The 17,322-nt window shown below is 37.9% G+C and overlaps 1 protein-coding gene across 3 annotated transcripts; it reads right to left on the bottom strand.

Annotated features, from left to right (window-relative positions):
* On the bottom strand, positions 1-6,206 carry LOC143472380 (atlastin-like). Of its 3 annotated transcripts, none has more exons than XM_076969975.1 (11): positions 6,114-6,188; positions 5,789-5,997; positions 4,875-5,018; positions 4,640-4,795; positions 4,330-4,386; positions 3,828-4,062; positions 2,994-3,178; positions 2,678-2,758; positions 2,214-2,402; positions 1,855-1,917; positions 1-1,708 (listed from the first exon to the last, which is right to left on the bottom strand). In XM_076969975.1, the coding sequence occupies exons 1-11, from the start codon at positions 6,118-6,120 to the stop codon at positions 1,190-1,192; spliced, it is 1,845 nt and encodes a 614-aa protein (XP_076826090.1). In that variant the 5' UTR covers positions 6,121-6,188; the 3' UTR covers positions 1-1,189. The 3 variants fall into 3 exon arrangements, with proteins under 3 accessions (XP_076826090.1, XP_076826087.1, XP_076826089.1); XM_076969972.1 differs by having other exon boundaries at positions 4-1,708; positions 1,855-1,920; XM_076969974.1 differs by having other exon boundaries at positions 5-1,708; positions 1,855-1,920; positions 5,789-5,994; positions 6,114-6,206.
* Positions 6,207-17,322: the final 11,116 nt, after the last annotated feature.

Genomic DNA, 17,322 nt, shown 5'->3' with positions numbered 1-17,322 from the left:
TAGGATGGTTAAAATAAAACCACACCAAAAAGAAACACAACGTCAGGGATCGGAATCCCGTTTCTGTGGCCAGGGTGAAGGTACAACATCAGGTCCCCGGTTGCACAAAAACGGTTGTATATCAGCTGAGTGACAGTTCATTTGAGTGACATAATTACAGTTCATTTGAGTGACACATTGATAAGTACTGTTTAATTCATTTGAGTGACACATTGATAAGGACTGTGAAATTCATTTGAGTGACAGATTGACATTTGTTGATTAAGTTGCAGTTGCTGTTAATTAGTAAATGCACAGATGACAACACACACAAGACAAAGTTTAGAGAAAAAACAACTAAGAATCCTCAACCATCTCGTCCAATTCTTCTGTTAGTTCCGCAGTTGGTCCGATCTTCAAATTACGCGCAATTCGGCGGAGAAATACTTCCTGTTGAAGGTCTTCTTGCTGGGAAAACAAATTTCCAATGCGGGTTTCTTTTTGCCTTGTCATACGCAATCGGCGCAATGGTGTCGATGCACCAAATTCAAGGCGAAAGAGTTCTTGTTCATGTTTTCTATTGCGTCGGTGCGATGTTGTGTGAAATGCAACAGATAAGACAAGATAAGAGCAACGGAAACCATGTTTTCTAGTGCGTTGGTGTGATGTTGTGATAACATGGTTTCTGTTGTATTTGTGTGAAGAGCATCGGAAACCATGTTATCGGTTGCATTTATATCGTATGTGCCATTCAATTCTCAACCATTACAGTAGTTTGATCAGTACCCACCAACGTGTCACTCAAATGAACTGTCACTCAGTTGAGCATGAATTATTTGTCACTCAAATAAACGTTAAAAGAATGTGTCACTCAAATGAGCTGTCACTCAAATGAAATGTCACTCAGCTGATCAACTACCCACAAAAGCATGTCAATAAACGCAATTCTTTGAAACAACATACATTAACGTTCCGGAAAACAGAATAACATAGTAAGAGAGATAGACAATATGCTGACTGTAACGTATAGACCTACACATTGTATTTAACAAATGTCAATTACTATGTCACAACAGTATATTAATATGCTACAAAAATATATGTATATCGATCATTTATACATTTTTACCAATACAAGCTACGAAATTATGAGACTACAAAGCAAAGTTGGATTATAAGTTATATTACAGTTACATTACACTCAATTGTTTTACTGGGTGGGGCTGAACAAGATGCGGTTGCCGCCAATATTGAGTGACACAGAAAATGCAGTTTCACTGCCCCCATCATCAGCGGCCGGCTCGAGGTCTAACATATCATCAAACAAATTATACCCGACGTCCTTTGCAAAGACGTGCTTAATACTTGAGTAAAGCTTCTTCATGTTTTCGGAAAGATTTTCATTTGAAGCAGCAACCACAGTGATGAGAGTCGGCCCAGCAAAAGCAGCATTCGCCGTTCCTGCCACCCCAACAGCCACAGCGCCAATACCAGCAGCAACAGCCCCAGTTAGCAATGTTCCCAGTGCTAGGCCAAAAATGATGCGATTTGTTTTGTTTTTCGTCTTCACGTATTTGCAAAGCCATTGTACTTGTTCATTCAGTTTTTCTTGAAGCTCACGTTTGCACCAGGGTGGAATTTTTTTGCTTGTTTCTATATTTTCCAAAGCTTTTTTCATGGCTGTTTTTCCGGCCTTTTTTAGAGCTTCATTCCCTTTTAACTGTACACCCTGCAAGCAAGTATCAAAAATGAAAACGCATCCCAACCGAAAATGTTTTTATAATAACATTTCGAATACAACAGCAACACTACAAACTTTAGTCGAACTCTAATACCAAGACTGGATTTGGTGAACTTATAAATGATTGGTTTCACCTTTTGCAGTTGTTTGGAAAACTCCGCAAAGATCTTCATAAATTCATTTTCGGCCGAAATCTTCTCCTTTAAAAAGGAATAATAAGATGCAATTAACTAAAAAGAACTATCTGTGTGTGTAATATTCTAAATTTTGTCCAAACAAAAACCCATTTACAAATTTAAGCTATTTAATTGACTGCATTGATTGGTTGTGAATGGACCACTATTATTTCTGCAAATTTTCATCGGGGCCCGCAAAAGAAAACAACTTAATTTTCAAGTCATTTTTTTCAAAGACTTGTTTCTATTGAGCTATGTTTTACGAAACAAAAATATTTGCCTTAACTTGTTGTTGCAGCTGCTATAACTGCGTTCACCTTTAGCATTTCATACAACTGTTGTAGAACATCTTTCACGTTATTTCTCCATTCCTGCTGAAATTCTTCGTCTCCTGGCTTAGCTGTTTCGTCGTAATCAACCAGCACTTTCTCTGCAAGATCTTTGTGTTCTTTGTCAAAATTATTTTCGCTTATTTCTTGTTGTTTTTTATTCTTCAATTGGTGGCGCTGAAAAGTGAACCCAGAAATATAATGCACGTTTGATTAAACCTTTTGCTAAATTTACCAGACGCCACAAATTCGATTTCTACTACAGCTGTGTAGCTAATTAACGCATAAATTACTTTAAGAGAATTCGAGCTTGGAATAGTGAAAGAGAATTCCACACTGATACGTTTGATGCGCTTTAAACTTTTTTCGATATTTCCATTTTAGAAAATTTTGTTTTGGTATTTTTTGCTAAAATTTTTCAGCGTGCCGAAATGTGTAGTTGACCTGCTTACTTTTACATGAGAGCACATCTCCTTCCAATAGTAATTCTCGAGCTGCAGTGCAAGATCAAGCATCTTCATATGATGAACACCCTGTTGAAGTATATCTCACTGGTTTATTGCAGCTCATAAGGGTTAAAAATATTCAAAGCCTATATAGAATGCAGGATATGACTTTGCCAATTTATTATATGGTCGAAAAAATTATATAGGAAAGTATTAATACTTTCCTATATAATTCAGTTTATAGGCCTACAAGTGTGTTTGGTGCACAACCGTCTACTCAGTAGCACAGAGCTTCAGTTATCTAATTATTCTCTTTACCGACCTCGACATAACCTTTGGCTAGTTGCACTTCACCGTCTTTAATTTTTTCGGCTATTTTGGATGCAAAGTCGTTAATCATTCTTCCGTTCACTACTTCTCCTTCTATTTGTTTCGTCATAATGTTGTTTGGTGAGCAAAAGTGTTGGAACAACTCCGTAGTTTTTTCCATGAAAATGTCTTCGATTTCTAAGAATTTTTTCAGTTGGTATGATTGGATTGGAAACTCTCATTTGCGGTGTATTATTCCAATTATTTTTTAAATAACTTGCCAAAGTCAACAGTTTGTTCTGCTCCTACATAAAATGTACGCAACATTGCCGGAAAAAACATAAGTTCCAGAACCATATTCATTCCAATTCCCAAGATTTTCTATTCGGTCGTATCCAATCGACAGAAGTTTAATCACTAATAATTAATTAATCGAAAGTACCAAAATGGCGGCCAACAGCATGACGTTCGGACATGCGAATAGCTACCCTAATGTCCTATGGATGGTAGCAGGGTGTCAAATTCCCACAAATATTTCATTATCTTAAAATATATAGTAAGCTACTTTGACAATTTTCATAAGACAAAAGCAAACAAAAAAGAATAGCTACCCTCATGCCCTATGGATGGTAGCAGGGTGTCAAATTCCCACAAATATTTCATTATCTTAAAATATATAGTAGGCTACTTTGACAATTTTCATAAGACAAAAGCAAACAAAAAAGAATAGCTACCCTCATGCCCTATGGATGGTAGCAGGGTGTCAAATTCCCACAAATATTTCATTATCTTAAAATATATAGTACTTTGACAATTTTCATAAGACAAAAGCAAATAAAAGAAATACCTCCCACGTTACACGGATCATGGTTTCCTTTGTATTTTTTCACCGGTAGACCTGGAGGTGGTAAGATGAAGCCTGTGACCTTGTTATTAAATTTTGTAAGATAGTTTTGCAAAGCTTTAAACTCCTTGGATCTTTCGTTCGAATTGTCAAGGATATCTTCAATGTATTTCTGCCCACCATTGATTCCGAGGGGATATGTGTCCTTTTCATAATCTCGAATAAGAAAATCTAAATGCTTAAGAAGAAAAAATTTAATTTCAATACCATCGAGCAAAGCATTGGAATTCAATACAGAAAACGTTATCAATGTTGTAGATGTCTATGTCTATAGGAACACAATTTGCCACCAACATTTTTTAATATCGTTTAGTTTTTTTTCAGGATTTAGCTTAAATAAAGCTTAAAACCGCTGGAAGTCGTTTAAATTCTATCCAAGTTGTAGCAATAGAAATCATAATAGTTTAATGTACTGCCGTTAGCGATTCTGTAATTGAAGCTTAACCTGGTAAGGAGGACCTCCTGATTCAGCCTGTAAGGATTGTGCAAATTCAGAAAATCCCTGCAAAATAACGATCTAATTTACAAAAGAAATGTTTAGAGTTATAACAAGAAATTAGGAATTGTAACAAGTATATTTATCTCCGTGAACCGTGAACCGTGAACCGTGAACCTCCGTGAACCATTTATTTTTGTAGAATTTTAGCGAAGTCGCTTGATTTGTGCTCAAACTGTCTTAAAACAGTCAACACTTTGTTTCTATGTGAAACATGTTATTATTTACAAGAAAGTATTTGCCAAATATTTCAACTTACGCATAAAAATTCGATGTGACTTTTGTCGATCTTTCCAGGAACATTAAAAAACTGCAAAGAGCTCAAGATCAAACTGTAGCCGACAATCAAACTGCTATGTGACGTACTGTCCTCGAAATCAAACATTCCTTGCGTGTCCATGAGAAACAACGCAATCTAAGAATGACAAGATCAAGGAAATGAGCGTTCACGTGCATCAGTCCATTTAATATTCTGCAGTTCTACTCGATTAAACCTGATGTCCTTCGCCGTCTTCCAAGAGATGAGGTTCCTTGCTGACGTAGATACCCTTAGTGCAAGATGCTACCTCTCCATCTCCAGTCTGAAAGACATTTTGAAGGCTGTTTCTATCAAGCAACTCATGATTGTGTCCAGGAGTCTGCAAAAAGACGTTGTGTTAGTCAAATACAGCGAAACACTAATTTACAGAACTGAAGAAATGAGGGATCTGAGGAATCACAAAAATACCAATTGCTAAAGTATTTACAGGCCAACTGATTACGGGGAATTAGTTTCAAATATCCATTTTTTATGGAAGTGAGGCCGAGCAAAGTTTAATATTGCATGAATCTGCTGTTGACTAATGTTTCTGTTCAAGAAGCGAACGGTAGGAAACGTGTGTCCTCTCCTATTTTTTGTTGAATTATTATTGGCTTATAGTCACACGACGTCGATTTTTGTTAACATAACATTAGCAATAGTCGCATCACAATGCTATCATTGTTCACCACGACCCGTTTACTACTTGCAAAAACTGGTAAAGCTGACTGTTGACCGTCATATCTTTGAATAAGTTTCACTTTCCCAAATACATTCCAAATAGTTATTTCTTTTCATCGCCTTGATATTTTTTATGTGAATCCATCTGAAGATTGTCAAAATGCCGATAAATATTTCGTGCATCAACCAAAAGGTGCAAATGAATAAGAAAGCCGCATAATTGCTTTGTAAGGTTTTGGTAATTAAAAGTGTTATTTATGTGAAGCTGTCCCCTCCTCTTTAAGTAGTTTCCTGCACCCTTGCTCTAGAGTCTAGACTAGACCTCACAAAGTAGACAAAAGAAACAGAAACAGCACAAAAACATCAACCACAGAGAGAAATTTAACGCATAAGTCTTAACATATTTCAAGTCTGGATTCTTCAACTCACCTGACACAAGCCGTGATCATGAAGATAGTGATGAAACAGGTTCAAAAAGAATGACTTGCCTGAACCGAAAGGCCCAGTGATTGAGTAAATTGCGACCCGATTGTCAATCGCATGCTCGCCGAGAAAAACTTGTTCCAAGGCATCGATGTCGATTGTTGTTTGTCCATTCTCTCCTTTCGCATCGTTTACAAGGTTTATCACTTGATCTGCTGAACCAAGGCATTTCAGATGTAAATTGTTGTTGATTTAACTCGAAAGTAATGTAATTAAATATTTTCAGCATTACAATTTATGGCAAAAAAATAAAATATAGCTTAGAATTAACCTGCCATTTTTGATAAGCTTCAAAGACGATGACAAAAGCCTTTGTTTGGTCTAAAACCTATTCTAACAATTATACCACCTGCGATAAAATGTTTAGCAAATTTAGGATGTTTAGCATAAAAATGTAAACCTTTACAGTAATAAGACAATTTGATGATACTTCAGAGGTTACTAAACTTCTACCCTTCAGGTAAGTTCCTATAACAAGCGAACAGATAAACCACCCGTCACATCCTGGATTGGTTTCAAGTAAATGTTTGCTCAAACTAAAAATGCCAGAGTGTTGCCGCTTAAAAAAAGCTAAAAACAACACATCCCAGACAATAAATTATTTTAACGTTGGATCTGTGGTTATTCTTTTGTTGCTGTTAATCTGTTGGAAGTTTGCTCTGTCGTCGGTTTTTCACGATTTCATTTCATTTTTCACTTTAGACGAATCGATCGATGGTTATGCGGTTTATTATCATAAACATTTTTATAACTTGACCTTTTATTTTAAGACTCATACGATCATTAGAGGCGCCACAAATACTTAAAAACAATTTGTTTGCACAGTTTATATTTTCAGATTGTAATTGCAGAATCTGATCATACAGTAAAGTGTGTTTTAGATAAAGTTTTTTCATTTTGTGCATTTTAAAACACTGCACTCGCATGACGCTGTCTCATGAATTCTTTAATTTGTCGCCATAAGCTGAGACTCAACCATTTCAGAAACAAGGTGAAGAAAATTATGACCTACGATGCACACAATGCTTTGCAAGTCAGCTTTTTTCCAATTAGGTATATTTTGTTAAAGGGGTCCCTACCCTTTTCAAAGAGATAGGCTTTTCAATGCAAAGTACATTAAATCAAGACGCTACTGTCGCAAATTCACATCATAAACCTACACTGAATTTTTGCTTGCAACGATATCTAGGTTATGACTATTTGCAGTCCTAATTTGGACAAAATCCATGTACTCAGTTTTCTATAACAGCTACCTAAACTTTACAGCAAGTTTTAAACTTAAAAATTCAGCACAAATTCTCCAAAAAAGCAAAAACTCAAACCCACAAAAAATGTACAACCTAGCCTAGACCTGCGACCAGCTGCCGCCAAAATAACAACAAAACTTGTTCACAGCGACGTCACATGCGCATTGGACCGGAAATTTTCTTACTTTTTTTAATATGACGCATTGAGTACGAACACGTAATAATCAATGTGTTGCCGGCTCAAAATTGTCTTTATATTGGGAAGTGAGCCCTTATAGGGAATTTTTTAATCCGACTGTCTAAGGTTAAAGACACTTGCATTAGAACATACCAACTGAAAGTCCATCGTGCGCGAAAGATTGGCAATCTCTATCGAAAAGAGCTTGAATGTTTATTAAATAGATCAAATTTACACTATCCGCTAGATGGCGATTAGAGCACAGACATCCTTAATTGGTCAAAAGACATCAATTAAGGTTAAAATTCTGGACCAATTACAAGTAATTTGGTCCCATTGAAAATCTATGCGTTGTGTACGACATGGCGAAACGCAGTTAGCCTGGAACAAGATTATAATTCAACAATACGCTAGCAGGATCTGGCAAAAAGGCGATTTCATGTGTTGCCAGATTATCTTAGGAGCGCTCGCAGGAAAGTCGTAGGAAGACGACGTCTAGCAGTAATATAGACAAGACACACCTACTGATAACATAAAAACTGCGATCGTATTTATTTCCGTTTTGCAAACCAACATGGCGCGCGACCTAGGGTAGAAGCTTGCCAAAGATTTGCAAGGGATGGCTTGGTCGTTAACGTTCTCACAACTGACAACGATTTAAAGGTATTTAACGGCTTTTCCAAGCAAATGCAATCAACTCAAGAACAACCAGTAACACGTGAGACAAGCTGTGTTCATACCTTTCAATTCCTTGGTCGGCGTTTTCGAAAGCTTTGCATAGGTAAGTTCTTTACAAAAGAAGACACTAGCAGCGCGATGAAAGCACGTTCGCGAAAAAACTTTGCCATTCATTTCCAGTTGAGGTTGTTTGCTCAGTACGAAGCCTGCATCGAAAATCACTTGAAAAGGATCTTCAAACTGTGACAACTGTGACAAGTCTGCTAAACAACGCAACAGAAGCTGTCTTAGCCGGCCTGCAAGATGATCACAGCGAATGAATGTCGACGGTTTTCTTTCGTTCGCCGTGGTAAATCGCGACCACTGTTATGGAACAACAACAAAATACGTCTTGTACTAAATGACAAATCATAATTGCTTTGCAAACAGACCGTTGCCAAATACTTCAATCAATGAATTTTGGGTGTAATATGTTGAGGTAAAAACACCAAAAATGCAAAAGTGTAAACGATACATTTTCGAAAACGCTGCCGACAGGCAGCCATTTTGAAAACACAATACCTGGTCGATTGCAGCTTGCAGCTTTATGTCGAAACAATGGTTTTGGTAGCGCCCCCAGCAGTACCAATGGCTTGCGATGCATAGGGCTTTCGTTTACAGTCAGGCTTCCCAGCAACAAAATGGATGCAGTCGCTCGTCGAAGACGGAAATTCTGAAATAAAGGGCCATTGAAATAGCATGATTTAGGCGGAAAAGTAGTAGAAACTTACAAAAATAACCATTGCAACTATTTTAAAACCTAATGCTCAGAGCCTGTAAAGGCAATTTTTAAAAAATCATGGCCAAAACAGTATTGATGATGGTTGCATCACTAACTTGAAATGTCCACGTTGGCTGGCTCTAAAATGAGGCGATATGGATCGACGCAAAGCCGGAAATGACTTACTTGCAAATCACATGCAAGCGGTAAAATTGATTTATGTACTACTAGCATATATGTCAGTCAATGATCGTCCAGCCCCTGGCCGTCAAGGTTGATGCTACCATTCCGTTATCGGTCATTGTGCTAATCCAGAGAGACAAGACTCGTTAGAAGCCAGCCAAACCATGTCCTTTCACTCCTTTGTTAAATTTTCTATCAGCTTTTTCATCGTTTGTCTGCGTACATTTTAATAAAATATTAGTGCTTTATGCTTTTATTAACTTAAAACGCATCCATTCTGTCAGAAAAATACGTACACTTCATTATAGCACGAAAACAATAACTGTCCTACCAGTTTTGCAAATAAAATGAATAAACAAAGAATTAAACGCCGTTAAATACAAAAAAGCCAGCCAAAAGTATTTCTGGAAAGTGTGCAATCAAATTTTAGTTAATAGCCTAGCCCAAAAAACAAGCTAGCAAGTTAAGTAAGCCTAAAAACTGAGTTTTACATTCATAATAAATATTTGGCTTAAGGGGTCCCTACCCTTTTCAAAGAGATAGGCTTTTCAATGCAAAGTACATTAAATCAAGACGCTACTGTCGCAAATTCACATCATAAACCTACACTGAATTTTTGCTTGCAACGATATCTAGGTTATGACTATTTGCAGTCCTAATTTGGACAAAATCCATGTACTCAGTTTTCTATAACAGCTACCTAAACTTTACAGCAAGTTTTAAACTTAAAAATTCAGCACAAATTCTCCAAAAAAGCAAAAACTCAAACCCACAAAAAATGTACAACCTAGCCTAGACCTGCGACCAGCTGCCGCCAAAATAACAACAAAACTTGTTCACAGCGACGTCACATGCGCATTGGACCGGAAATTTTCTTACTTTTTTTAATATGACGCATTGAGTACGAACACGTAATAATCAATGTGTTGCCGGCTCAAAATTGTCTTTATATTGGGAAGTGAGCCCTGCATTAGAACATACCAACTGAAAGTCCATCGTGCGCGAAAGATTGGCAATCTCTATCGAAAAGAGCTTGAATGTTTATTAAATAGATCAAATTTACACTATCCGCTAGATGGCGATTAGAGCACAGACATCCTTAATTGGTCAAAAGACATCAATTAAGGTTAAAATTCTGGACCAATTACAAGTAATTTGGTCCCATTGAAAATCTATGCGTTGTGTACGACATGGCGAAACGCAGTTAGCCTGGAACAAGATTATAATTCAACAATACGCTAGCAGGATCTGGCAAAAAGGCGATTTCATGTGTTGCCAGATTATCTTAGGAGCGCTCGCAGGAAAGTCGTAGGAAGACGACGTCTAGCAGTAATATAGACAAGACACACCTACTGATAACATAAAAACTGCGATCGTATTTATTTCCGTTTTGCAAACCAACATGGCGCGCGACCTAGGGTAGAAGCTTGCCAAAGATTTGCAAGGGATGGCTTGGTCGTTAACGTTCTCACAACTGACAACGATTTAAAGGTATTTAACGGCTTTTCCAAGCAAATGCAATCAACTCAAGAACAACCAGTAACACGTGAGACAAGCTGTGTTCATACCTTTCAATTCCTTGGTCGGCGTTTTCGAAAGCTTTGCATAGGTAAGTTCTTTACAAAAGAAGACACTAGCAGCGCGATGAAAGCACGTTCGCGAAAAAACTTTGCCATTCATTTCCAGTTGAGGTTGTTTGCTCAGTACGAAGCCTGCATCGAAAATCACTTGAAAAGGATCTTCAAACTGTGACAACTGTGACAAGTCTGCTAAACAACGCAACAGAAGCTGTCTTAGCCGGCCTGCAAGATGATCACAGCGAATGAATGTCGACGGTTTTCTTTCGTTCGCCGTGGTAAATCGCGACCACTGTTATGGAACAACAACAAAATACGTCTTGTACTAAATGACAAATCATAATTGCTTTGCAAACAGACCGTTGCCAAATACTTCAATCAATGAATTTTGGGTGTAATATGTTGAGGTAAAAACACCAAAAATGCAAAAGTGTAAACGATACATTTTCGAAAACGCTGCCGACAGGCAGCCATTTTGAAAACACAATACCTGGTCGATTGCAGCTTGCAGCTTTATGTCGAAACAATGGTTTTGGTAGCGCCCCCAGCAGTACCAATGGCTTGCGATGCATAGGGCTTTCGTTTACAGTCAGGCTTCCCAGCAACAAAATGGATGCAGTCGCTCGTCGAAGACGGAAATTCTGAAATAAAGGGCCATTGAAATAGCATGATTTAGGCGGAAAAGTAGTAGAAACTTACAAAAATAACCATTGCAACTATTTTAAAACCTAATGCTCAGAGCCTGTAAAGGCAATTTTTAAAAAATCATGGCCAAAACAGTATTGATGATGGTTGCATCACTAACTTGAAATGTCCACGTTGGCTGGCTCTAAAATGAGGCGATATGGATCGACGCAAAGCCGGAAATGACTTACTTGCAAATCACATGCAAGCGGTAAAATTGATTTATGTACTACTAGCATATATGTCAGTCAATGATCGTCCAGCCCCTGGCCGTCAAGGTTGATGCTACCATTCCGTTATCGGTCATTGTGCTAATCCAGAGAGACAAGACTCGTTAGAAGCCAGCCAAACCATGTCCTTTCACTCCTTTGTTAAATTTTCTATCAGCTTTTTCATCGTTTGTCTGCGTACATTTTAATAAAATATTAGTGCTTTATGCTTTTATTAACTTAAAACGCATCCATTCTGTCAGAAAAATACGTACACTTCATTATAGCACGAAAACAATAACTGTCCTACCAGTTTTGCAAATAAAATGAATAAACAAAGAATTAAACGCCGTTAAATACAAAAAAGCCAGCCAAAAGTATTTCTGGAAAGTGTGCAATCAAATTTTAGTTAATAGCCTAGCCCAAAAAACAAGCTAGCAAGTTAAGTAAGCCTAAAAACTGAGTTTTACATTCATAATAAATATTTGGCTTAAGGGGTCCCTACCCTTTTCAAAGAGATAGGCTTTTCAATGCAAAGTACATTAAATCAAGACGCTACTGTCGCAAATTCACATCATAAACCTACACTGAATTTTTGCTTGCAACGATATCTAGGTTATGACTATTTGCAGTCCTAATTTGGACAAAATCCATGTACTCAGTTTTCTATAACAGCTACCTAAACTTTACAGCAAGTTTTAAACTTAAAAATTCAGCACAAATTCTCCAAAAAAGCAAAAACTCAAACCCACAAAAAATGTACAACCTAGCCTAGACCTGCGACCAGCTGCCGCCAAAATAACAACAAAACTTGTTCACAGCGACGTCACATGCGCATTGGACCGGAAATTTTCTTACTTTTTTTAATATGACGCATTGAGTACGAACACGTAATAATCAATGTGTTGCCGGCTCAAAATTGTCTTTATATTGGGAAGTGAGCCCTGCATTAGAACATACCAACTGAAAGTCCATCGTGCGCGAAAGATTGGCAATCTCTATCGAAAAGAGCTTGAATGTTTATTAAATAGATCAAATTTACACTATCCGCTAGATGGCGATTAGAGCACAGACATCCTTAATTGGTCAAAAGACATCAATTAAGGTTAAAATTCTGGACCAATTACAAGTAATTTGGTCCCATTGAAAATCTATGCGTTGTGTACGACATGGCGAAACGCAGTTAGCCTGGAACAAGATTATAATTCAACAATACGCTAGCAGGATCTGGCAAAAAGGCGATTTCATGTGTTGCCAGATTATCTTAGGAGCGCTCGCAGGAAAGTCGTAGGAAGACGACGTCTAGCAGTAATATAGACAAGACACACCTACTGATAACATAAAAACTGCGATCGTATTTATTTCCGTTTTGCAAACCAACATGGCGCGCGACCTAGGGTAGAAGCTTGCCAAAGATTTGCAAGGGATGGCTTGGTCGTTAACGTTCTCACAACTGACAACGATTTAAAGGTATTTAACGGCTTTTCCAAGCAAATGCAATCAACTCAAGAACAACCAGTAACACGTGAGACAAGCTGTGTTCATACCTTTCAATTCCTTGGTCGGCGTTTTCGAAAGCTTTGCATAGGTAAGTTCTTTACAAAAGAAGACACTAGCAGCGCGATGAAAGCACGTTCGCGAAAAAACTTTGCCATTCATTTCCAGTTGAGGTTGTTTGCTCAGTACGAAGCCTGCATCGAAAATCACTTGAAAAGGATCTTCAAACTGTGACAACTGTGACAAGTCTGCTAAACAACGCAACAGAAGCTGTCTTAGCCGGCCTGCAAGATGATCACAGCGAATGAATGTCGACGGTTTTCTTTCGTTCGCCGTGGTAAATCGCGACCACTGTTATGGAACAACAACAAAATACGTCTTGTACTAAATGACAAATCATAATTGCTTTGCAAACAGACCGTTGCCAAATACTTCAATCAATGAATTTTGGGTGTAATATGTTGAGGTAAAAACACCAAAAATGCAAAAGTGTAAACGATACATTTTCGAAAACGCTGCCGACAGGCAGCCATTTTGAAAACACAATACCTGGTCGATTGCAGCTTGCAGCTTTATGTCGAAACAATGGTTTTGGTAGCGCCCCCAGCAGTACCAATGGCTTGCGATGCATAGGGCTTTCGTTTACAGTCAGGCTTCCCAGCAACAAAATGGATGCAGTCGCTCGTCGAAGACGGAAATTCTGAAATAAAGGGCCATTGAAATAGCATGATTTAGGCGGAAAAGTAGTAGAAACTTACAAAAATAACCATTGCAACTATTTTAAAACCTAATGCTCAGAGCCTGTAAAGGCAATTTTTAAAAAATCATGGCCAAAACAGTATTGATGATGGTTGCATCACTAACTTGAAATGTCCACGTTGGCTGGCTCTAAAATGAGGCGATATGGATCGACGCAAAGCCGGAAATGACTTACTTGCAAATCACATGCAAGCGGTAAAATTGATTTATGTACTACTAGCATATATGTCAGTCAATGATCGTCCAGCCCCTGGCCGTCAAGGTTGATGCTACCATTCCGTTATCGGTCATTGTGCTAATCCAGAGAGACAAGACTCGTTAGAAGCCAGCCAAACCATGTCCTTTCACTCCTTTGTTAAATTTTCTATCAGCTTTTTCATCGTTTGTCTGCGTACATTTTAATAAAATATTAGTGCTTTATGCTTTTATTAACTTAAAACGCATCCATTCTGTCAGAAAAATACGTACACTTCATTATAGCACGAAAACAATAACTGTCCTACCAGTTTTGCAAATAAAATGAATAAACAAAGAATTAAACGCCGTTAAATACAAAAAAGCCAGCCAAAAGTATTTCTGGAAAGTGTGCAATCAAATTTTAGTTAATAGCCTAGCCCAAAAAACAAGCTAGCAAGTTAAGTAAGCCTAAAAACTGAGTTTTACATTCATAATAAATATTTGGCTTAAGGGGTCCCTACCCTTTTCAAAGAGATAGGCTTTTCAATGCAAAGTACATTAAATCAAGACGCTACTGTCGCAAATTCACATCATAAACCTACACTGAATTTTTGCTTGCAACGATATCTAGGTTATGACTATTTGCAGTCCTAATTTGGACAAAATCCATGTACTCAGTTTTCTATAACAGCTACCTAAACTTTACAGCAAGTTTTAAACTTAAAAATTCAGCACAAATTCTCCAAAAAAGCAAAAACTCAAACCCACAAAAAATGTACAACCTAGCCTAGACCTGCGACCAGCTGCCGCCAAAATAACAACAAAACTTGTTCACAGCGACGTCACATGCGCATTGGACCGGAAATTTTCTTACTTTTTTTAATATGACGCATTGAGTACGAACACGTAATAATCAATGTGTTGCCGGCTCAAAATTGTCTTTATATTGGGAAGTGAGCCCTGCATTAGAACATACCAACTGAAAGTCCATCGTGCGCGAAAGATTGGCAATCTCTATCGAAAAGAGCTTGAATGTTTATTAAATAGATCAAATTTACACTATCCGCTAGATGGCGATTAGAGCACAGACATCCTTAATTGGTCAAAAGACATCAATTAAGGTTAAAATTCTGGACCAATTACAAGTAATTTGGTCCCATTGAAAATCTATGCGTTGTGTACGACATGGCGAAACGCAGTTAGCCTGGAACAAGATTATAATTCAACAATACGCTAGCAGGATCTGGCAAAAAGGCGATTTCATGTGTTGCCAGATTATCTTAGGAGCGCTCGCAGGAAAGTCGTAGGAAGACGACGTCTAGCAGTAATATAGACAAGACACACCTACTGATAACATAAAAACTGCGATCGTATTTATTTCCGTTTTGCAAACCAACATGGCGCGCGACCTAGGGTAGAAGCTTGCCAAAGATTTGCAAGGGATGGCTTGGTCGTTAACGTTCTCACAACTGACAACGATTTAAAGGTATTTAACGGCTTTTCCAAGCAAATGCAATCAACTCAAGAACAACCAGTAACACGTGAGACAAGCTGTGTTCATACCTTTCAATTCCTTGGTCGGCGTTTTCGAAAGCTTTGCATAGGTAAGTTCTTTACAAAAGAAGACACTAGCAGCGCGATGAAAGCACGTTCGCGAAAAAACTTTGCCATTCATTTCCAGTTGAGGTTGTTTGCTCAGTACGAAGCCTGCATCGAAAATCACTTGAAAAGGATCTTCAAACTGTGACAACTGTGACAAGTCTGCTAAACAACGCAACAGAAGCTGTCTTAGCCGGCCTGCAAGATGATCACAGCGAATGAATGTCGACGGTTTTCTTTCGTTCGCCGTGGTAAATCGCGACCACTGTTATGGAACAACAACAAAATACGTCTTGTACTAAATGACAAATCATAATTGCTTTGCAAACAGACCGTTGCCAAATACTTCAATCAATGAATTTTGGGTGTAATATGTTGAGGTAAAAACACCAAAAATGCAAAAGTGTAAACGATACATTTTCGAAAACGCTGCCGACAGGCAGCCATTTTGAAAACACAATACCTGGTCGATTGCAGCTTGCAGCTTTATGTCGAAACAATGGTTTTGGTAGCGCCCCCAGCAGTACCAATGGCTTGCGATGCATAGGGCTTTCGTTTACAGTCAGGCTTCCCAGCAACAAAATGGATGCAGTCGCTCGTCGAAGACGGAAATTCTGAAATAAAGGGCCATTGAAATAGCATGATTTAGGCGGAAAAGTAGTAGAAACTTACAAAAATAACCATTGCAACTATTTTAAAACCTAATGCTCAGAGCCTGTAAAGGCAATTTTTAAAAAATCATGGCCAAAACAGTATTGATGATGGTTGCATCACTAACTTGAAATGTCCACGTTGGCTGGCTCTAAAATGAGGCGATATGGATCGACGCAAAGCCGGAAATGACTTACTTGCAAATCACATGCAAGCGGTAAAATTGATTTATGTACTACTAGCATATATGTCAGTCAATGATCGTCCAGCCCCTGGCCGTCAAGGTTGATGCTACCATTCCGTTATCGGTCATTGTGCTAATCCAGAGAGACAAGACTCGTTAGAAGCCAGCCAAACCATGTCCTTTCACTCCTTTGTTAAATTTTCTATCAGCTTTTTCATCGTTTGTCTGCGTACATTTTAATAAAATATTAGTGCTTTATGCTTTTATTAACTTAAAACGCATCCATTCTGTCAGAAAAATACGTACACTTCATTATAGCACGAAAACAATAACTGTCCTACCAGTTTTGCAAATAAAATGAATAAACAAAGAATTAAACGCCGTTAAATACAAAAAAGCCAGCCAAAAGTATTTCTGGAAAGTGTGCAATCAAATTTTAGTTAATAGCCTAGCCCAAAAAACAAGCTAGCAAGTTAAGTAAGCCTAAAAACTGAGTTTTACATTCATAATAAATATTTGGCTTAAGGGGTCCCTACCCTTTTCAAAGAGATAGGCTTTTCAATGCAAAGTACATTAAATCAAGACGCTACTGTCGCAAATTCACATCATAAACCTACACTGAATTTTTGCTTGCAACGATATCTAGGTTATGACTATTTGCAGTCCTAATTTGGACAAAATCCATGTACTCAGTTTTCTATAACAGCTACCTAAACTTTACAGCAAGTTTTAAACTTAAAAATTCAGCACAAATTCTCCAAAAAAGCAAAAACTCAAACCCACAAAAAATGTACAACCTAGCCTAGACCTGCGACCAGCTGCCGCCAAAATAACAACAAAACTTGTTCACAGCGACGTCACATGCGCATTGGACCGGAAATTTTCTTACTTTTTTTAATATGACGCATTGAGTACGAACACGTAATAATCAATGTGTTGCCGGCTCAAAATTGTCTTTATATTGGGAAGTGAGCCCTTATAGGGAATTTTTTAATCCGACTGTCTAAGGTTAAAGACACTTGCATTAGAACATACCAACTGAAAGTCCATCGTGCGCGAAAGATTGGCAATCTCTATCGAAAAGAGCTTGAATGTTT

This window comes from Clavelina lepadiformis, chromosome 1 (genome assembly GCF_947623445.1).
Source record: "Clavelina lepadiformis chromosome 1, kaClaLepa1.1, whole genome shotgun sequence".
NCBI lineage: Eukaryota > Metazoa > Chordata > Ascidiacea > Aplousobranchia > Clavelinidae > Clavelina > Clavelina lepadiformis.
This window is presented reverse-complemented; position numbering and strand designations above follow the sequence as displayed.